This window comes from Coregonus lavaretus (genome assembly GCF_964263955.1).
Source record: "Coregonus lavaretus genome assembly, chromosome: 16".
Lineage (NCBI taxonomy): Eukaryota > Metazoa > Chordata > Actinopteri > Salmoniformes > Salmonidae > Coregonus > Coregonus lavaretus.
Genome location: NC_140003.1, coordinates 23,508,575 through 23,531,529, shown reverse-complemented (window position 1 = coordinate 23,531,529; position 22,955 = coordinate 23,508,575). Strand labels below are relative to the sequence as shown.

General features: G+C 46.7%; 1 protein-coding gene across 1 annotated transcript in view; it reads right to left on the bottom strand.

Annotated features, from left to right (window-relative positions):
- adcy5 (adenylate cyclase 5) overlaps positions 1-22,955 on the bottom strand; it is a gene marked incomplete at both ends in the record, with an annotated part of 122,185 nt that overhangs the window by 42,545 nt on the left and 56,685 nt on the right. Inside the window, 2 exons of the mRNA XM_084179519.1 lie at positions 11,279-11,400; positions 15,336-15,485. Coding sequence (XP_084035645.1) covers positions 11,279-11,400; positions 15,336-15,485 — 272 coding nt within the window. The remainder of the gene's footprint in view (positions 1-11,278; positions 11,401-15,335; positions 15,486-22,955) is intronic.

The window sequence follows — 22,955 nt, the reverse complement described above, 5'->3', positions numbered from 1 at the left end:
GGTGGTCGGGACAGGACACATACACAACACTACGACAGTGTGGATGAAGATGAGCTCATCTAGTTTCACTTTTCTATATTCAATCTGGAGACAAAGAGAGAGGAGAGGCAGCAACAGCTCGATTTCAGCATTAGGCCATGGTGGGACTGGTCAGGTTGGCTTGACATGACATGATTGACTAATCTCTTGAGCTTCTGGTGACACTGGGAGTTGTTCTCAGGGACGTTGTGGCCCTCCGTTCCTTATCCAAGTCTGAAGGTTGGCTGAGAATGCTTGAAGGGTTTCCGGAGAACATGCTGTGCCATTTAAAGGAGTACTCAATAGACAGCCCGTTAAGAGACAGGCTGTCAAGGAACTGATCAAAGTTTGTCCTCACAACTATTATTATATGTATCTAAAAAGGGAGTGGGGGTGGGGGGGTGACTAACATTGGGTAATTATATATTTTGATATATTTGTCTGTGTTCTTTTCTTTCATCACGGGATGGAGATAAAGACGGCAGGGAAGAGAGAGAGAGAGAGAGAGAGAGAGAGAGAGAGAGAGAGAGAGAGAGAGAGAGAGAGAGAGAGAGAGAGAGAGAGAGAGAGAGAGAGAGAGAGAGAGAGAGAGAGAGAGAGAGCAGAGAGAGAGGAAGAAAAGAGCAGCTTCAGAGACAAATACGCTCACATGAGTATCACAGGGTACAGCCCAGCTCTATGCCACTAGCAGCCCTGCCTGCAGGAAGATGAATGGGGACAAGATAAGAGGTGTCTATGAGCTGGAAATAGAGCTGAAGGAACAGGGGCATAGAGAGAGACAGAGAAAGGTGTTACGAGGTTATAAAATAAGCATTGGGGGAGGAGGGGATGGTTCCATCTAAAGTCAACCTAGACAGAACAATCCTTAGTCTCAACCCCCAATCTGTTCATCTGAAAGGATTGGATAGGTATAAGCCTATCAGAGGGCAAGCTGGAGCTACTCCCAGTAGGCCCATACTCCCATTGCTGGAGCTACTCCCAGTAGGCCCATACTCCCATTGCTGGAGCTACTCCCAGTAGGCCCATACTCCCATTGCTGGAGCTACTCCCAGGCCCATACTCCCATTGCTGGAGCTACTCCCAGTAGGCCCATACTCCCATTGCTGGTGCTACTCCCAGTAGGCCCATACTCCCATTGCTGGAGCTACTCCCAGTAGGCCCATACTCCCATTGCTGGAGCTACTCCCAGTAGGCCCATACTCCCATTGCTGGAGCTACTCCCAGTAGGCCCATACTCCCATTGCTTACACCTAAGAATCCAGTGACTGTGGTCTCTCTTAGCTGGAGTCTTAGCATCCTTGCCTTTCTGTTCCCAGAGAGCTGTTGTCATGACCACAGATTGTGATTAGGAGGAGAGCCATCAAGCATTAGAGGAGAGGAGAGGGGGAGGAATGGGAAGGGGGGATGGGGAATGGGGGATGCTGCCTTATAACTGCCCTTGGTGTAGATGTGGATCCCCATTCTGGGGAATAATTTAAAGGCTGCATTCTCATTATTACATTTTTTTTCATAATTCAAGAGTGCCTTGATCTGAAATTAAGATCACTTTATTGGTCAATTGCAAACAAGGTCCAACTGAAATTTTACTTCCACTTTTAGCCCAACCCCTCCGAAAGACACACACACAGGTTTTGGAGAGTTGTGGGGGGCTGCCACACTGGGAGCTCTTGTTGTGGGGGGTTAAGTGCCTTGCTCAAGGGTACAACAGCAGGCAATGGCATCTAGGATTTGATACCAGCAACCATCCGGTTGCCAGCTCACTTCCCAACAGATATTTCCTGTTGGACCCGGGATTTTAACTGGCAACCCTCCCATTGCTGGCTCGCCTCTCTAACTGCTAGGCTACCTGCCGCCCCAAATGGAAGCTCCACCACTGTAGTGTTGTTTACCAAGTGATAGCAACAGAATATTCTCTCTTTTTTGTCTGTTTAAAATAAAATAAATGTATATTCGTTAGGTGTAGACTAACAGTGAAATGCTTACTTACGGGCCCTTCCCAATAATGCAGAGAGAAAGAAAATAGAGGTTATGTCATAGGAATTATACTGTAATGTCCAGTCCCCCTGGTCTGTTTTCTGTGTGATCCTGGATTGGCTGGCTGACACAGACACAGGCACGGCGGAGCACTAGACCCAGCCTAGACCACCTCCCTTTAAACATAGATTATCAACTTGTACTGTAGCTGAGGACAGGGGCGCCATGGAGGCCAAATTTAGACACAAATATAATCCCTGTGCCTCCCACAACCAGAGGATTAAGAGCGCCACAAATATTATCTCCCAGGAAGCAGTGTGTTCCGTTCTCCTAGGGCACGACCATATATGTATATTTGGGCTGGTTTGGAGGGGGTAGGCGGGAGTCTGGGCAGAAAACGAGAGCTGTGTCAGGTCTTAAAGCTCCATTTAATCGTTAGACGATGAATCATGAGATATTTAATGGAGGCATATCTAAGATAGTGTTGTTGTTTTTTTGACACAGTAAACACAGTAACTTCCTATAGTACTTCACAGACATCAAGGCATTCAGAGAAACAAGGGTCAATGTGCATGTGTGTCCTTCATTCAATTCTGCCCCAGAGCATGTCTTTCATGTTAGAGGAACACGTACAGCGGGCCCATTATCTATAGAGGAATATGTCCTATAAATTACTGTATTTATGTACGTATATGCAGTATGTATGAGTCACTGTGTGTATGTACCATTTCCTTGATTTGAGACATTAACAAGAAAAATACATTCACCAAAACAGGACGTCACCACTGGGAGAAACACGTCAGATAGTCATTGTGCAATCACTTTACCACACGAGGTACACTGTGACCATGACCTAATGAAACCAGGCATGTTGAAGCCCTTACAACCACTCAAAGTCAGAGAGAGACAATATATTAGCATCAGTGTTATTGTGCTCATCCATTGCATTATTTTGCTAAACTGTCAGAGATGATAAACAGACAGTCATATATCATTTGCTCATTGGAATGAAGCAATGGAATGAACCTTCTGTACTAACCACACAACCTGGTTTACAGGCTACAATAAGGCCATGCGCTGGACTCGGGCAACGTCCCAACTACTGTAAATCTACTGTAAATCGGTTCCAAAAGGTGGATAATCTGCACAACAACAAGGCCCAGGATGGAATAACAACCCTTTTACAGCTTGGGGTGAAACTGCTGAAACCCAGAGTTTCAGCTGAAACGTGACACCAAAGCTGCGAGGGAGTGAACGGCATTATGTTGTTAGGAAGTTGTTTGTTACAGTACGCCTCCACGCTTGCTTGCTTCTTAGCTAGGCCTCGGCTCGCATGAAAACGGCAGCCATGCCAGGGACCGCGTCCAACATCCAACATCCCCCCCCCCCCCGGGAAAGAATAAAGGGAGAGAGAGAGAGCACTTCCTGCTTACATAGCTAGCCCCCCAGAACCTGTTACGGGTCATCTCGCTGCCGTGTCAAAAGGGGCTTCTGGAACGGCGTGGCTTGACCCCCTAACCTCGTTTCCCCCAGACCTCCTGGCACTGCCACAGACGATCAGCCTTTCATCTCCCGCCGCATAGCTTGACCCCTCAGCACTGTTGATGGTTGGGCTCTCCCCTCCTGCCGCCCTCATTGCCTCCCTGCCTCTCCCCACTTCACTCACCTCACCCTGCACACATTCCCCTCTCACTCTCTTCCTTCTCTACCTCCCCTCTTCAAAGTTCTCCTACCACTCCTCCTGTCATTTTAGTTCTAATACTACTGTCACATCGGGATAGTATCCAGTTCAGCTACCTGTCTGTGTGGCCATTTATCCACCTCTGTCTGTCTCTCTCTCTCTGTGTGTTGTTGTGACGAGCCTGTCATGCCCAACCAAACCCATGTGTAGCTGTTACATTTGGCTGCTTGTCAGTTTGTATTTCCTCCTCTCTGTCCCTGGCTGCACACCTTCCTGTCAACTCTGTTGCTGTCTGTGATCCAAGCCAAGCTCTACACCAGCATGCCCCAAAGACAAGCTTAGTGCCAGTCTTTTAGATATTGTACATTACAAAGCCATTCCCATCCAATATCATCCATATTCTCAGAAGCCATATTCTCTACACCCAGGTGACAACATCAGCTGGGAAGAGCGACCAGGGCTATGTACTAATGTCCACTAGCACACCACTTGTCACCAGAATGCATAATATCCAATGTATTGCTACATACTAATTAGTAATGTAAACTATTGTGTACATTAGATTAGATGATTAGATTAGATGAGTTTATTAGTCACATGCACAGGGTCGCAGATGTAATTACAGGGTACAGTGAAATTCTTAAGCTCCGAGCACCACAACAGAATGTCCCCGAAGGAATGTCCATAGGGGGAGGAGCAGGGGGGGAAGTGAGAAGTGAAGGACAGAGCTCAGCAGTATATCCTGTGCTGTTTGCTATAGTGCTGTGTTGTGCTGAACAAGGACAGTTTGTCAGTACTAGTTAGAACAGCACGGACACAGACTAGTAGCTCCTGTAGGGGATATTATGTAATTTAAGGTACTAAGAGACTAGGCTGGATGCCACTGTAGACTGGAGCACAACTGCACTGCAGCCTGCAGCCAAGCACCCGGCAGACACACAGACACATGCAGAGCTGCAGCAGCATGGACTTGTCTCTCCTTACTGTACCACACGGGGATGGAGTGGAGATTATGCATGAGAGAGACAATAGAGAGTGAGAGCGACAGAACTCAGAGTTCAGTTCATGAATATCGTAATAAAAAATGTCAGCCAAAGGACATGTCTAAATGCAAAATGTATCTGAGTCCTCTCAAGGTGTCTGTCTTAAGGTTGGGACAATGGCACAAACCGCAATATGCCCAACTTCTGTCAATACGTCTCCTTCGCCACTAGGGGCGATATAGTCCTAGACCACTGTTACTCAACCCACAAGCAAGCATACAAGGCCCTCCCTCTTCCCCCCTTCGGCAAATCAGATCATGTCTCTATACTCCTGCTTCCTGTTTATAAACAGAAGCTCAAACAGGAAGTACTTGTGACGCGCTCCTTAGAGAAATGGTTCTCAGAATCGTAGGCTATGTTGCAGGACTGCTTTGCTAGCGCTGACTGGAATATGTTTTGGGACTCCGGCAATAGCATCGACAAGCTAACCACCTCCGTCTCGGGCTTCATCAAGAAATGCATCGCCGATGTTGTCCCCACAGTGAATTTTCGCTGCTTTCCCCAATCAAAAGCCCTGGATTAACACAGAGGTACACGCTAAGCTAAAGGGCAGAGCTACTGCACACAGGGCTATCGCAGCCAACCCCGAAGCTACGGCTGAAGACACGAATGCGTACAAGTAGTCCCACTGCGACCACCGCAGAGCCACCAAACAGGCAAAAGGACAATATGTGACTCATTTCAGGAAACTAGGCATATGTCACGCGTCACTACTTCACAGGAGAGGCATTTGAACGTAAAACAATTGTTTTGATAAAAAAGTGTTTTTTGGCAGAAATGCCTTCTGGAACATGTGAACTTTCACGTGCCTTAATAACAAACGTGTATGCCATCTGTAAATACAAATACAATTCTTAAATTATGAGCCTAGTTGGTTTAGCCACGGAAAAAGACAGGAACCGTCCCGCTAGCCATGATTGGCTAAGATAATGGATGGACTGGACATGCTGAGAGATGAGTTCGGATTGGTCTGCCATGTAGCACGCTTCTGTCTATAACATGAGCTGTTAGTATGTGTAGGTAATCCTTTCTAAAGCAGCTTTTTTGAAAGATATCACAAAGACCTGCACAAGTGTTGCTAAGGCTCTCCACTTTCTGGAGGACCGAGTTTTGAAATCAGTGGAATGCCCAGTGGAAGCATAGTATGATAGCTAAAGAGATGGAGCAAATTCAGTCGTTTGATTGCAAATGCGGAGGGAGTCGAAAAGAGAACACAGAAGGCTGTTGTATAAAACACCTGTCTCCGGAATACATCTTCAAACTAAGGGCAACCATGGCATCCGTGACAGAGATGTAGAAGCGTTCATCCATGTATACGGGTAAGAGAGTCTAGCTAGCTACATTTTCAGATATTATATTTTTCTAATTTAGTCAGAAAGTTGTTTTCATTGCAAGTTAAAACGTACTGTTAGCTAGCTAGCTAACGTTAGCTGGCTGGCTGGCTGGCTCACTAGCTAACGTTACGTGTATGATCTGTGTAGTAATAATATTCGTATCTCAGAGCCATTTGCATTGCTAGTTATAGCCTAATGTTAGCTAGCTAGCTAACATTGAACCTAGCTAGTTGGTTAGCTTTAGCTATCTGTAGATTAATGCAGGGTATTAACATTATGAGTTGGGATAATGGTTAATTGTTTAGCTAGCTACATGTCTAAACAAAAGCCTCCACTCTGCAAGTAACCATTTCACTGTACCGTTTACAACTTCTGTAGCCTGTGCATTTGACAAATAAACTTTGATTTTATTTGATATAGTGTGTGTTTACCAGAGACAGTAATGTGAAGAACAACATGACCTGCACCAAAGACAAATTAGGATATAACATTAGGCCAACGAGACAGTGTCCATGTTCTAAAATTCTCCGGTAGAATGCCCTGCTATTATTTCGTCACACTTACAACTTCTGTAATTAGCTCACCATTAACTTGTAAATACTGATCTAGTTGTGAGTTTATTTTCCTGTAATAATGAATACAAAATAGTTAAAGTTAAGATGTTGTCAGCTATATGATATGGTCATTATTTAAAATGGCTAGCCAGCTAACGGAACATTAGCCAGCTAGCTAACAAGCTAGAAACTAACCAAAACATTGTTTAGAAAGTTGCGTTTAGTTGCCTGCTTTCCTAAATTGACATATACTAAATTCATTTTTAAACAGATGGGTTTATTGGTGTTAAAATACACCAGTTATGCTATTTTGGACCACCGGGCTGCTGATGTCATGCAGCCTGTCGTTTTTGTGTTTATACTTTTTCATAACGACAACAACAAGTTTAATGTCGGATGACAATAGAATGTTAATGATGTCACTGCGACAACTGTATACAGACATGTCGATAGATGTAGTATAAACCAAAAACAACATCGAACCGTGCACGAGGGCCCCCGTCATCCCAATGCCGACCTGAGTAAAGTTTTTTATCTGGTCAACACTCACAAGGCCGCAGGGCCGGTTGGTATTCCAGGGCGCGTTCTCAGAGCAGGCATCTTTACGGTCATTTTCAACCTCTTCTTGTCCTAGTCTATAATCCCCACATGTCTCAAACTGACCACGATCATTCCTGTTCCCAATAACTCTAAGGCTACCTGCCACAATGACTACCGCCCTGTAGCATTAACATCTGTAGTCATGAAGTGCTTTGAAAGGCTGGTCATGGCACACATCACCTCCATCATCCCAGACACCCCACTCTAATTTGCATACCGGCCCAACAGATCTACAGACGATGCAATCTCAATTACAATCTCCACTGCCATCTCCCACCTGGACAAGAGGAATACCTATGTGAGAATACTGTTCATCGACTACAGCTCAGCGTTCAACACCATAGTACCCTCCAAGCTCGTCACCAAGCTCGGGACCCTGGGACTGAACACCAGAATACTGGACTTCCTGACGGGCCGACCACAGGTGGTGAGAGTAGGCAACAACACCTTTGTTTCTAACTTGTAGTTCTTGTGTGGTTTTTATTTTTATAACTTGTTTTATTCTATTTTATATTATTATCTATTTAAGTGATAATGCCCGAGAAGCCGGTGTTTGGAGGATATATTTGTCGAGGGCCAGCAAACCGTGCCAATATATCCTCCACACACCGGCTTCGAGAGCATTATCACTTTTATACAACGGGTTACCAACATATTCAAATAATGATTGGCATATTTTCATTAAAAACGTTATTTTGATTATTATTCATACTATTTCATCCTTCCACAAGATATAGTCCCGACACAAATCTAGGGTTGCTACCCAAGCCAGCTGGTCATTCGTTCGTTCGTTCTATCGGTTCGGTTGCCAGTCGTTTAGTCTTTTTTTTCTGTATCTATGGACGCGACCCAGTCGTTCATTCGAAATGTTCCATTGCCATACTGGCTGGCAACGTTCTTATCCCTTGCTTGCTTGCTAGCTAGCCAACTACGGCTAACTTACAGTCACGTCAAACAGTGCAGATAGAATAACAACAGTAGCTGCATTTGCATTTGTTTAAGCTGTTTTCTAGTGACATTTATCTGGATAAGTCCATAACCATGAGCTAATGATTTGCGATTTCGCCTGGCATAGAAAATGTGCTCTCTCGTCAGGACACTGTTGTTCAGAGGAGCTAGCCAACAACACAGCTAACCCAATCACTTCAAACTGAAGCTGGAAAGACCGCAAACTAGCTGCACTCAATTTACATTTCTTTGTATATATCCATAAAAATGATGCCAGCTGATTCATGATTTCAACTGGTTGAGAAACGGTGCCTGCCTGTCTGTCTCGTCCCGACGTTCATTACTACGGGACAGCTGGAGATCGAATTTGAATACTGAAACAATGTTGCAAATGTCGGAGAGACAGACAGCAAGGTTTATACAAATCTTCGCTGTTGAAAACTAAATGTTAGTCTAAAAGAAATGTGAGATAATGTCTAGATGCTTTTTATAGTGGAGACCAAGTTTATAACTTGCCTGGCTGGGCTGATGACACAGTGGATTGTGCAGTCAGATGGAACAGAGTAAATAACGTCATAGATTTTGCCGGTGGTAACTTGTGGAATAGACACCGGTTGGAATGCGGTTTTAACCAATCAGCATTCAGGATTAGACCCACCCGGTGTATACATTATTATTATCACTGCATTGTTGGGAAAGAGCTCTCAAGGTAAGAATGTCACTATACTATTTTACACCTGTTGTATCCTGTGCACATGGCGAATAAACTTTAAAACTTTAAACTTAACACAACAAAAAAGCACCGCCGTGTTGTCTTCTAGTAGACATATCAATACCCCACTTCACTGAGATGAGCTTCAAAACTTCTCGACAAACATCCCTACACCCCACTGCTGCTAACTTGCGTAACACGCTTGTAGTTGGGACATTTCAGCCTAATTGCTGAAAGCCATGGGGCTTTTGTTCGAGGAGGAGGAGGAAGTGGAGGAGGAGGTGGAGGAGGCGGTGGAGGAGGACCAAAACAGTAAAGCAAAAAGGAGGTCTGCTGACAAACAGCAGAGTGGGCTGAGCTGAGCAGGGCAGGGAGGAGCAGAGCAGAGCAGTCAGAGCTGGGAGGAGCGGCCAGGGACATGACATGCTGCAGGACAAGATGCTATCTGCTCTCTCAGCAACCCCACCTCACGTGCTAGGCTACATACAGTATATCCTCCACTATATCTCCCCCATCCACCTGGAACACACAGAGAAACACTGAAACCCGGGCAGTGTCTGAAAACGTTACTAGCCGTCAAATAATTATTGCTTTCTCCATTCTTGTTTCCTCAATTCCTCTCAAAACCCATTGAAGGAGAGGAGGTCCTTGATGCTCAATGATAGAGGAAGCAAGGATTTGACAGCTACTAGTAATGTAGTAATGTTTAGACACAGCAGCCCCAGACTTCTATCCTTTCTCTCTCTCTCTCCACAGCCAAGCGCTCTTTCTCTCTCTCTCTCTCTCTCTCTCTCTCTCTCTCTCTCTCTCTCTCGCTCTCTCTCTTCTCTTTCTCTTTCTCTTTCTCTTTCTCTTTCTCTTTCTCTCTCTCTCTATCCCTGCCAAGAGCTGTCAACTCTCTTTTCCTGTTGTCTGTCTGCTGCCCAATTACAGAGGGCGGCCGGGCACTGTTAGCGGCTCGCTACCCCAGGCCTCCCTCTCTTTAGCAGGGTATTAGCTGCACAGTCAGCCAGGCTTAGCTTAGCCTAGCGGCCAGTAATCCCAGACCCCCAGTGAGTCAGTTAAAAACAGGGGCAACGCTTTTTCCAGCAGCCTTGTGCAGGACCAGTTGAGATCAGTCGCTGGACGGAATCACCACAAACAGAAAATATAAATACTTCTTCGTCGCACAGCATCTTCATCATCAGCATTACCATCGTTATCTAAAGCATCGTCATCATAACCAATTGTCATCGATAGTGTTTTCTACAGTGTGGCTAGCTTATCTAGAGTGACTCATTTTAAAATGTGTGAGAGACTTTTAGAGATAAATGTTAGTGCTATATGAAATGATGTGTGTGCCTGCGTGTGTGTGTTTTCTCTACCTTTCATTCTTCACAAAAACAGCAGGCATCACATGCATTGTGCCTGAACCTTCCTTCCATAGCGGTAGGTATGGAAGGAACTGCAAGGTCTCTGAGCTAAACCCTCTCTGACTTCAAGGTTCAACTCTCTCTGCTCTAACACGGCAACAAACTGATAATGATCACATACACACAGGCAATGAAAATACTGTTTTGTTTTAGGAAAGAGTGAAAGATACGTGACCTCCAACTCTAACCATGTGGTTCAAAGAGACTCTTCAAAACTACAATAGCACCTCTTATGTGTGTTTGGGTCTGGTCTGCCCTAAGACCGAAGAGCTAGAAGCCTACCAGGCATGGTTCTGAGAACACAACATACCGCATGATGTTAGGAGTCTGCTTGGTGTCCACAAGCCAGACAGTCACAGAGAAAACAACCATCTCTCCATCTTTCTCTCTCTTAATATTTATCTCTCTCCATCTCTCTCTTTGTCCCCCCTCTGCCTCTTTCTCCCCCTCCATTTCTCCCCCCCCCCCCCCCTCTCTATCGCGCTCTCTCTCTGTCTCTCTTTTTCTCTGCCAGTATGTACCAAATGCAAGCCTTGTGCATTCGTTCTATAATCAACAAGATGGTGCCAGCTCTGATTCTCTAGTCTTCATCACACATCTTTAATGATTGCTATTGGATGATGATTAGTAATACTCTCCACTACCACTGGAGGTTAAACACATACTACCAAAATGGTAATAATGGGATTATAATATAAATTAATCATCAAGCATTTATACTGCATGATTATACATGGGTTCCAAAGGCTTTCATCATGCCTTTAAATGCCAAGACAAAGGCTTGACAAAAGTTTGACAAAGTCTCCAGACCTGAAGTGTGTGGGAGTGACAGAGATATGTCACACACCCTGGATAGCATGTGTAGCTGTCCTCAGAGGCTAGGTAATGCTGAGTAAAGTAGCATGTTAGTTAATGAAGGGAATGACCCGGACATAGCTTTGGAGCATGGCATTGATTGCATGTGTCCCCCCTCTCCCTGGTGATGTCATTGGTGACTGGTACCTGACGTTGTCGTGCTTCTGGATGTAGATCTTGTGAAACATCATGTCTTCCTGCTTAGCATTAATATCAGCTTTCATCTCCATGGCAACGTGACGGGGAAGCACGGAGAGCAGGAGACGCTCCTGCAGAGATAGAGAGGAATGAGAGAGAGGGCGAGAGAGAGAGGGGTGGAGATAGAGAGAGAGGGGGAGGGAGGTAGAGAGTAGAGAGAGAAGGATGAAGAGAGAGAGGACGGGGAGAGACAGAGTGAGGCAAGACAGCCGGGGGGGGGAGGGAGAGGGAGGGAGGGAGGGAGGGAGGGAGGGAGGGAGGGAGAGAGGGAGAGAGGGAGGAGAGAGAGAGAGAGAGAGAGAGAGAGAGAGAGAGAGAGAGAGAGAGAGAGAGAGAGAGAGAGAGAGAGAGAGAGAGAGAGAGAGAGAGAGAGAGAGAGAGAGAGAGAGAGAGAGAGAGAGAGAGAGAGAGAGAGAGAGAAAAGGACAAACCAGAGATTTCGTTTATAGGAGTCATTACACGAGACAGACAGTGAGACAGAGAAATGGAGAGGTCTTGATTATGACAGATCCAACAGGGGAAGACCTGGGTAGTTGAGCACTAGAACAGACGGCTGCTTGCCCCCTGCCTCCATCTCTCCATCCCTCTATTGCGATGACGCCCACAGCACAGTATCCCTGCCTGCTGAGAGATGTCATCACTGGTTGACGAGTGTGGGTCAGCCCTTGATGCCATCTCCTTGGCTGCGTCCCAAATGGAACCCTATTTCCTATATAGTGCACACATTTTTACCAGGGCTCTGGTCCAGTTCACTATATTGGGTGTCATTTGGGACGAAGCTCCTATTCTGTTTACACCACAGCAGCAGGTGTAGGTGGACGGGTGTTACCGAGGGGCTAGGATAGGCCAACAACACACAAACCCACTCCTTTAACTTCTTGTAAATCTTAGCGAATTAGCTGTTAGCTACGAGTCTTTCACTCTGTTTCTCTCTCTCTCTCTCTCTCTCTCTCTCTCTCTCTCTCTCTCTCTCTCTCTCTCTCTCACTCTCACTCTCTCTTTTTCACTCTGTTTATCTCTCTCTCTCTATCTCTCTATCTCTCTCTCTCTTAACTCTATTTTCTTAAAATTGCATTGTAAGCATTTCACGTTAAGGTCTACACCTGTTGTATTCGGTGCATGTGACAAATAAAATTGGATTTGATTTGATCTCTTGCTCTCTCTCTCTCTCTTTCTTTCTGCTTTGTGGCTTGCAGAGCTGCAGTCATTATTACTGTCGCCATTCATCTAGTTACTGTGAAGACAGCCCTTATGCTGGGTGACTAACAAAGCATATGCCGCCTGCTAGTAGCTACTCATGTTAGGCATGAATCTGATTATGAACAAGGCATTTGGAAAACCTACTGTGCTAGGATGTCCTGGCCTATACTATGAACACAGACTGATCCTGGGTTCAATTCAACCTGTAGCTTTGGTTTGCATCCAAAATGACAACCTCTATATACGAAGTGCACCCTATTCCCTATATAGTGTTTATATACAGTGTTTCCCAACTCCAGTCGTCCACTACTCCCAACAGTACATATTTTTGTTGTGGCCCCAGACAAGCACACCTGATTCTACTTGTCAACTAATCATCAAGCGCTTGACAAGTTGAATCAGGTGTTTTTGTCCGGGGCTATAACTAAAATGTGTGCTGTTGGGGTACTCGAGAAACGGAGTTGGGAAACACTGCTATATTTAAGCAATAAGGCCTGAGGGGGTGTGGTATATGGCCAATATACCACGGCTAAGGGCTGTTCTTATGCGCGGCTCACTCTTGGATTGCGTCCTACCTGACCGGTCGCTCCTACCAAGTGGCGTGGCGAGAAGCTGTCTCCGCACCACGTGCTCTCACCACTGGTGTCCCCCAGGGCTCAGTTCTAGGCCCTCTCCTATTCTCGCTATACACCAAGTCACTTGGCTCTGTCATATCCTCACATGGCCTCTCCTATCATTGCTACGCTGACGACACACAACTAATCTTCTCCTTTCCCCCTTCTGATAACCAGGTGGCGAATCGCATCTCTGCATGTCTGGCAGACATATCAGTATGGATGACGGATCACCACCTCAAGCTGAACCTTGGCAAGACGGAGCTGCTCTTCCTCCCGGGGAAGGACTGCCATCACGGTTGACAACTCCGTTGTGTCCTCCTCCCAGAGTGCGAAGAGCCTTGGCGTGACCCTGGACAACACCCTGTCGTTCTCCGCTAACATCAAGGCGGTGACCCGATCCTGTAGGTTCATGCTCTACAACATTCGGAGAGTACGACCCTGCCTTACACAGGAAGCGGCACAGGTCCTAATCCAGGCACTTGTCATCTCCCGTCTGGATTACTGCAACTCGCTGTTGGCTGGGCTCCCTGCCTGTGCCATTAAACCCCTACAACTCATCCAGAATGCCGCAGCCCGTCTGGTGTTCAACCTTCCCAAGTTCTCTCACGTCACCCCGCTCCTCCGCACACTCCACTGGCTTCCAGTTGAAGCTCGCATCTGCTACAAGACCATGGTGCTTGCCTACGGAGCTGTGAGGGGAACGGCACCTCCGTACCTTCAGGCTCTGATCAGTCCCTACACCCAAACGAGGGCACTGCGTTCATCCACCTCTGGCCTGCTGGCTCCCCTACCTCTGCGGAAGCATAGTTCCCGCTCAGCCCAGTCAAAACTGTTCGCTGCTCTGGCACCCCAATGGTGGAACAAGCTCCCTCACGACGCCAGGACAGCGGAGTCACTCACCACCTTCCGGAGACATTTGAAACCCCACCTCTTTAAGGAATACCTGGGATAGGATAAAGTAATCCTTCTACCCCCCAAAAAAAATAAAATTGTAAAGTGGTTATCCCACTGGCTATAAGGTGAATGCACCTATTTGTAAGTCGCTCTGGATAAGAGCGTCTGCTAAATGACGTAAATGTAAATGTAAATGTAATGAGGAGTGCCTGGATACAGCCCTTAGCCGTGGTATATTGGTCATAAATCACAAACCCCCGAGGTGCCTTATTGCTATTATAAACTGGTTACCAACGTAATTAGAGCAGTAAAAATAAATGTTTTGTCATACCCGTGGTATACCACGGCTTTCAGCCAATCAGCATTCAGGGCTCGAACCACCCAGTTTATAAAGTGCATTATGTTGACTATAGGGAATAAGGTTTCATTTCAGACTCAGCGTTCGTCTTACTCTCTTACATCACTACCTGTCCTAATTGTCAACACCTGGGGTGATTGTCTACTTGGTGACGGCTGCTACTTTCTAAGGCTGTGACATTGTGGGTCTATAGGGAGCAGAAGCCAAAGGTCACTTAAGTAAGCGCAGATCTTGGTTACTAGGAAATCTTTGTCCCCTCCATGTAGCCTATTGATATTTCATAATTTCCCCATTGGGAAAATAAGTTTAAACCTGAGATCCGCGATAGGTGAAACAGCGCCACTGGCCGCTACTGGCCGCCCCAGGCGCATTTGTTATTGTTTTTGTTTTGAGGAAATGAGCATCCAGCATCGTGGTAAAAAAAAAAATGGTAGTACATCCTCTGCTGTTCTATCACACGTGCAATGATGTGCAATGATGTCAGAGGGGGAAAAAAGTGTTCATTGTTTGAAGTAACGTCTTTGATGTTGTAATATCGCGAACGGACGTGGCAGGTTCACCGCTATGGATTGCCGCTTTAACCCTAGACTTCCAAGAACCAGACGTCATTACAGGTGATCTGAACCACCTGCTCTCTATGACCTCCTGTCTCCTATTAGGTCCTTCAGAGTCATGTGACAGTGTAAGTGTCATGTGTGTGAGTGTAGTATGTCAGAAAACACTATATCAAAGTATCTGCTGCAACTATACCAAGAGATCTTTATCACTTACCATAATATCAACTAATTACTATAATTCCAATAATAATAATAATTAAGTATCAATACATAAATTAGATGTATTTATAAAGCCCTTTTAACACCAGCATTAACTAGCCCTGACTATGTCAAGTAATTTACTGCCTGTGAGTCCTCCACAGTCCCATGATGGGCCTTACCTGCTGCTGGTTCTCCCTCTGTGAGTGGAGGCGAGCCTGGATGCACTCCCTGGTCTCCTGGAAGGCTTGTCTCTGGGAGCCCTCGGCTGGGTAGTGGGTACACACCCCCACAATGTTAGAACAGGAGAAGATCAGGACGTTGGACACTATCTGGAGAGGGGGGGAGAAAGGGAGGGAGAGGGAAGAAGAGAGAGAGAAGAGAGAGGAAGAAATAGGGAGAGAAAGAAGAGAGTTTTAAATAAATGTAATACAGAACTCTTACAGTAGACTATTTCAATCCCCTCCACGACTAATTCCCTCAACACTGTCTGACTGTGTCTACATCCTAAATGGTACATAACTTCCTACATTGTGCACTATTTTTGACAAGACCTTTATCGACCCTTGTCAAAAGTAGTGCACTAAATACGGAATATGGTGCCATTTCGGACTAAGCTTGTCTGTCTGCTATCAGGGGCACCAGGACACACACACACACCATGGTTCATAACATCCGTCTGTCTGTCTCAGCCGATCTGAACTGTACTCCTGCACACATATCTCCAGCCAGAATAACTCACACTGCACACTGAGGACAGGCATGTGGGCCTGTGTGTGTGTGTGTGTGTGTGTGTGTGTGTGTGTGTGTGTGTGTGTGTGTGTGTGTGTGTGTGTGTGTGTGTGTGTGTGTGTGTGTGTGTGTGTGTGTGTGTGTGTGTGTCTGAGAGTGCATGTCTGTCCAACTACAGTTGAAGTCGGAAGTTTACATACACCTTAGCCAAATACATTTAAACTCAGTTTTTCACAATTCCTGACATTTAATCCTAGTAAAAATTCCCTGTTTTAGGTCAGTTAGGATCACCACTTTATTTCAAGAATGTGAAATGTCAGAATAATAGTAGAGAGAATGTTTTATTTCAGCTTTTATTTCTTTCATCACATTCCCAGTGGGTTAGAAGTTTACATACACTCATTTAGTATTGGTGTTCTTCAGCTTGTGATTCTTCAAGTGTGATTCTTCAGCTTGCAAGCAACCCCCTTTTTCCTCCAAACATAACGATGGTTATTATGGTCAAACAGTTCTATTTTTGTTTCATCAGACCAGAGGACATTTCTCCAAAAAGTACGATCTTTGTCCCCAGGTGCAGTTGCAAACCGTAGTCTGGCTTTTTTATGGCGGTTTTGGAGCAATGGCTTCTTCTTTGCTGAGCGGCCTTTCAGGATATGTCGATATAGGACTCGTTTTACTGTGGGTATAGATACTTTTGTACCTGTTTCCTCCAGCATCTTCACAAGGTCCTTTGCTGTTGTTCTGGGATTGATTTGCACTTTTCGCACCAAAGTACCTTAATCTCTAGGAGACAGAACGCATCTCCTTCCTGAGCGGTATGACTGCTGCGTGGTCCTATGGTGTTTATACTTGCGTACTATTGTTTGTACAGATGAACATGGTACATTCAGGCATTTGGAAATTGCTCCCAAGGATGAACCAGACTTGTGGAGTTCTACAATTTTCTTTCTGAGGTCTTGGCTGATTTCTTTAGATTTTCCCATGATGTCAAGCAAAGAGGCATTGAGTTTGAAGGTAGGCCTTGAAATACATCCACAGGTACACCTCCAATTGACTCAAATGATTTAAAAAAATATATATATATATCCTATCAGAAGCTTCTAAAGCCATTACATCATTTTCTGGAATTTTCCAAGCTGTTTAAAGGCACACTCAACTTAGTGTATGTGTCACGCCCTGGCTCTGGGGACTCTTGTATGTTGAGCCAGGGTGTTAGTTTCTTTGTGTAGTGTCTATGTTTCGTTTTCTATGTTCTGTTCTAGGTTATGTGTTTCTATGTTGGCCGGGGTGGTTCTCAATCAGAGGCAACGTGAATCAGCTGTTGCTTGTTGTCTCTGATTGGGTACCATACTTAGGCAGCCTGTTGTGCACTTGTGTTTTGTGGGATCTTGTTCCGTGTAGGTTTGTGTTATTGACCGAGGACTTCACGTATCGTTTTGTTGTTTTTGTTGTATTGTGTCGTGTTGCTAAGTACTATTAAAGTATGTACTTATATCACGCTGCGCCTTGGTCCACTCCTTTCGACGATCGTGACAGAAGATCCCAACAATACAGGACCAAGCAGCGTGTCCAGGAGCAAACGCCGGAGGTAACGTTAGTGGATGTCCTCCTCGGTTGGGGGCAGATCACGGAGGAGGAGGCCGTCCGTTACCGGAGGGCGATGAAGGGGGAGACCCAGGCAGGAGAGGAGAAGCGGCGCCAACCGGGCCGTCGTCGGACAGACGAGAGGCACCCCCAATAAATTTTTTGGGGGGGGCACACGACATGGACGACGGGGCTGCTGGAGGCAGATACAGGGCGAGTTTGTGGACGAGGAGAGAAGGCCACCAGGTTACGGGGGCCATTGGTCGTTAGAGGGAGGGAGAGTGTAGAGGCACGGTGAGAGGTACTGAGGTGTGTTACCAGTCCGGTCCGGCCCGTTCCTGATCCCCACACAAGGCCAGTGTTGTGTGTTCCCAGTACGGTCCGGCCTGTTCCTGTCCCTCGCACCAAGCCTGTGATGCGCGTCGCCAGCCCGGCCCGGCCTGTTCCTGTCCCTCGCATCAAGCCTGTGGTGCGCGTCGCTAGCCCGGCCCGGCCTGTTCCTGCCCCTCGCACCAAGCCTATGGTGCGCGTCGCCAGCCCGGCCCGGCCTGTTCCTGCCCCTCGCACCAAGCCAATGGTGCGCGTCGCCAGCCCGGCCTGTTCCTGCCCCTCGCACCAAGCCAATGGTGCGCGTCGTCAGCCCGGCCCGGCCTGTTCCTGCCCCTCGCACCAAGCCAATGGTGCGCGTCGCCAGCCCGGCCCGGCCTGTTCCTGCCCCTCGCACCAAGCCAATGGTGCGCGTCGCCAGCCCGGCCCGGCCTGTTCCTGCTCCCCGCACCAAGCCAATGGTGCGCGTCGCCAGCCCGGCCTGTTCCTGCCCCTCGCACCAAGCCAATGGTGCGCGTCGTCAGCCCGGCCCGGCCTGTTCCTGCCCCTCGCACCAAGCCAATGGTGCGCGTCGCCAGCCCGGCCCGGCCTGTTCCTGCCCCTCGCCCCAAGCCAATGGTGCGCGTCGCCAGCCCGGCCCGGCCTGTTCCTGCTCCCCGCACCAAGCCAGTGGTGCGCTTCGTCAGCCCGGTCCGGCCTGTTCCTGCTCCCCGCACCAAGCCAGTGGTGCGCTTCGTCAGCCCGGTCCGGCCTGTTCCTGCTCCCCGCACCAAGCCAGTGGTGCGCTTCGTCAGCCCGGTCCGGCCCGTTCCTGCTCCCCGCACCAAGCCAGTGGTGCGCGTCGTCAGCCCGGTCCGGCCCATTCCTGCTCCCCGCACCAAGCCTGTGGTGCGCGTCGTCAGTCCGGCACAGCCCGTGCCTGGTCAGGTACCGGTCAGCTGCTCCACACCGGAGCCTAAGCAATCCGCTCCACCGATGTCCAGTCCAGCTCCAGCCAGCGGGACCAGACCAGGGGCGCTACGGGGGGGTTGTTAGAGGGGGGTGGTCACGCCCGGAGCCGGATCCGCCTCCGAGGTGGAATGCCCACCCGGCCCCTCCCCTGTTGGGTTTATGTTGGCGCGGTCGCAGTCCGCGCCTTTGGGGGGGGTACTGTCACGCCCTGGCTCTGGGGACTCTTGTATGTTGAGCCAGGGTGTTAGTTTCTTTGTGTAGTGTCTATGTTTCGTTTTCCACTGCGCCCAAGTGGCGCAGTGGTCTAAGGCACTGTATTGCAGTGCTAGCTGTGCCACTAGAGATCCTGGTTCGAATCCAGGCTCTGTCGTAGCCGGCCGTGACCGGGAGACCCATGGGGCGGCACACAATTGGCCCAGCGTCGTCCAGGATAGGGGAGGGAATGGCCGGCAGGGATGTAGCTCAGTTGGTTGAGCATGGCGTTTGCAACGCCAGGGTGGTGGGTTCAATTCCCACGGAGGGCCAGTAAAAAAAATAATATATATATATATATATTAAAAAAAAAAAATTTAAAGAATGACTCACTAACTGTAAGTCGCTCTGGATAAGAGCGTCTGCTAAATGACTAAAATGTAAATGTCAAAAATGTAATGTTCTGTTCTAGGTTATGTGTTTCTATGTTGGCCAGGGTGGTTCTCAATCAGAGGCAACGTGAATCAGCTGTTGCTTGTTGTCTCTGATTGGGAACCATACATAGGCAGCCTGTTGTGCACTTGTGTTTTGTGGGATCTTGTTCCGTGTAGGTTTGTGTTATTGACCGAGGACTTCACGTATCGTTTTGTTGTTTTTGTTGTATTGTGTCGTGTTGCTAAGTACTATTAAAGTATGTACTCATATCACGCTGCGCCTTGGTCCGCTCATTATGACGATTGTGACAGTATGTAAACTTCTGACCCACTGGAATTGTGATACAGTGAATTATATGTGAAATAATCTGTCTGTAAACAATTGTTGGAAAAATGCACAAAGTAGATGTCCTAACCGACTTGCCAAAACTATAGTTTGTTAACAAGAAATTTGTGGAGTGGTTGAAAAACTAGTTTTAATGACTCCAACCTAAGTGTATGTAAACTTCCGACTTCAACTGTATGTAAGAGAGCGTCATCCTCCCTGAGAGAAATGGGAGAGTATTGACACTAATTTGACAGTGCCGATTGGGTAATGTCTCACTGACAGGGCCAATCAGTAGTGATTACAGGCCATCTGTACAAACATAACTAGTATTTGTTTTCTTTTAAATACTCTGTTTGATTGAGCCTGCCTGGAGTGCCAGGTGGGTGGAGTTGCACCTTTTTGGTATTATTATATTGGTTTTATTGCACCAGGCAAGCACAAGTAAGACGACAAATAGTAGGCGGCTATTTCAAACCAAGTGTGATCTGGTACATAACACCAGGCACCTGAAGGCTGTCTGAACTACCCTCAGTCAGCAGAGATGAAAGGCGCACACTGTTGTCCTGAGACTGGCAGCCATAGGCTACAGCCATCCCTTTCACAGAAACCACACATGGACTGAATCAGAGAATCAGCAGCTGAGTCGAACTCACGCCGATGGCATGTCCAATGACGAACAAACAAAACATGTCTTTATAGAGTCAATATTCTATTAGTGAGATCTCTCTTGAGGCTTAAGAGAAAAGAGAAAAGGCTTAAAGTAGAACAAAACAACTGAAAAGAAAAGAAAAGAGCGAGCGAGAGAGAGAGAGAGAGTTAGCACTGTGGAGAAAGAAAAAGAAAATACACACAGAGCGAGAAACAGAGATGAGGAGATGGGAGACAAGAGAATAGGAGAATCTCAATCGCATACTCCTCGCGTCCTCTCTCCTCGCCTCCTTCTCAAAACCCATTGGATGATAAAGCCAGAGGTCCCTCCCCTCTGACCTTCTCCTCCAATGGGTTTTGAGGAGTCGAGGAGAGAGGACATGAGGAGTATGCGATTGAGATTCTCCCACAGAGACCCAGAAGAGGTTGATGTGTTTTTCTACTCTAAACAGGAAAGTGTATTAAAAGCTTTGTGGAGCTGCATTGACCCCTGACCATTATATAACTACATAACTACATAATGACAGTCTACAGGTCAACTGGTTGAACCCCAGCTACTGTTTGTCCCTCTTGAGACGCTGTAGCCAGTATACTGTACACTTCCTCAAAATAGTCAGAAGATAAGTCAAGAAATCTGTAATACATTTTGATGTTTTTGCCAAGGACGTCTTCGTCGCGCAATTTTACATCTAACTAAGATGTTAGGTGCAGTATTTCTCACATATTTTTTTTTTTGCATGAAAATGAGTCGTCTCTCGTTGAATGACAACAAACACTTAATTGAAGAGAAATGGGAGAGTATTGACACTAATTTGACAGTGCCGATTGGGTAATGTCTCACTGACAGGGCCAATCAGTAGTGATTACAGGCCATCTGTACAAACATAACTAGTATTTGTTTTCTTTTAAATACTCTGTTTGATTGAGCCTGCCTGGAGTGCCAGGTGGGTGGAGTTGCACCTTTTTGGTATTATTATATTGGTTTTATTGCACCAGGCAAGCACAAGTAAGACGACAAATAGTAGGCGGCTATTTCAAACCAAGTGTGATCTGGTACATAACACCAGGCACCTGAAGGCTGTCTGAACTACCCTCAGTCAGCAGAGATGAAAGGCGCACACTGTTGTCCTGAGACTGGCAGCCATAGGCTACAGCCATCCCTTTCACAGAAACCACACATGGACTGAATCAGAGAATCAGCAGCTGAGTCGAACTCACGCCGATGGCATGTCCAATGACGAACAAACAAAACATGTCTTTATAGAGTCAATATTCTATTAGTGAGATCTCTCTTGAGGCTTAAGAGAAAAGAGAAAAGGCTTAAAGTAGAACAAAACAACTGAAAAGAAAAGAAAAGAGCGAGCGAGAGAGAGAGAGAGAGTTAGCACTGTGGAGAAAGAAAAAGAAAATACACACAGAGCGAGAAACAGAGATGAGGAGATGGGAGACAAGAGAATAGGAGAATCTCAATCGCATACTCCTCGCGTCCTCTCTCCTCGCCTCCTTCTCAAAACCCATTGGATGATAAAGCCAGAGGTCCCTCCCCTCTGACCTTCTCCTCCAATGGGTTTTGAGGAGTCGAGGAGAGAGGACATGAGGAGTATGCGATTGAGATTCTCCCACAGAGACCCAGAAGAGGTTGATGTGTTTTTCTACTCTAAACAGGAAAGTGTATTAAAAGCTTTGTGGAGCTGCATTGACCCCTGACCATTATATAACTACATAACTACATAATGACAGTCTACAGGTCAACTGGTTGAACCCCAGCTACTGTTTGTCCCTCTTGAGACGCTGTAGCCAGTATACTGTACACTTCCTCAAAATAGTCAGAAGATAAGTCAAGAAATCTGTAATACATTTTGATGTTTTTGCCAAGGACGTCTTCGTCGCGCAATTTTACATCTAACTAAGATGTTAGGTGCAGTATTTCTCACATATTTTTTTTTTTGCATGAAAATGAGTCGTCTCTCGTTGAATGACAACAAACACTTAATTGAAGAATCCCTACTGTTGACCAATCACAGACGAAGGGGCGTAGACTTCGGTTAATGAACTTCGGCTTGCCTCAGGAAAAAAATGTGTGTGCACGAACAGCTGAAAAAACCTTTGCCGACGACCAAAACGAACAAAAATGTCACAAAATGTCATCATAATATATTCACGAACTGTTTCGGATGGGAAGCATGCAGATACCTTTGGTGGAGGTTACCAGCTCTGAGCAGCAGATACGGTCATGTGGATGTTGCACAGGGCAAAAAAGGCCCTTCCCTACTACTGAGCTATCTAAGCGAGCCTAAAAGAGTAGTAGTTGCATTAGTAGTAGGCCAGTAGCGTCAGTAAGGCAGCTGCTGAAGCCAGGGCAGACTAAGGCCAGGCTGAGGGATTTGCATCCCCTCTCCAGCCCCACTGCACTACCATGGAAACAACAGAGCATCAGAGAAGGCTTCCAGCTGGTCAATGCAAATATTCCCAAACAACAATCCTACTCTATTTATACTCCCTTCCCAGGCCTGGTCCGACCATATTAGGAAGCCAGTGAGGTCTCAGACTACAAAGGATGACAAAAGTCACTCCACTTACCAGACTCTGGACTTTTTAACGTGTTC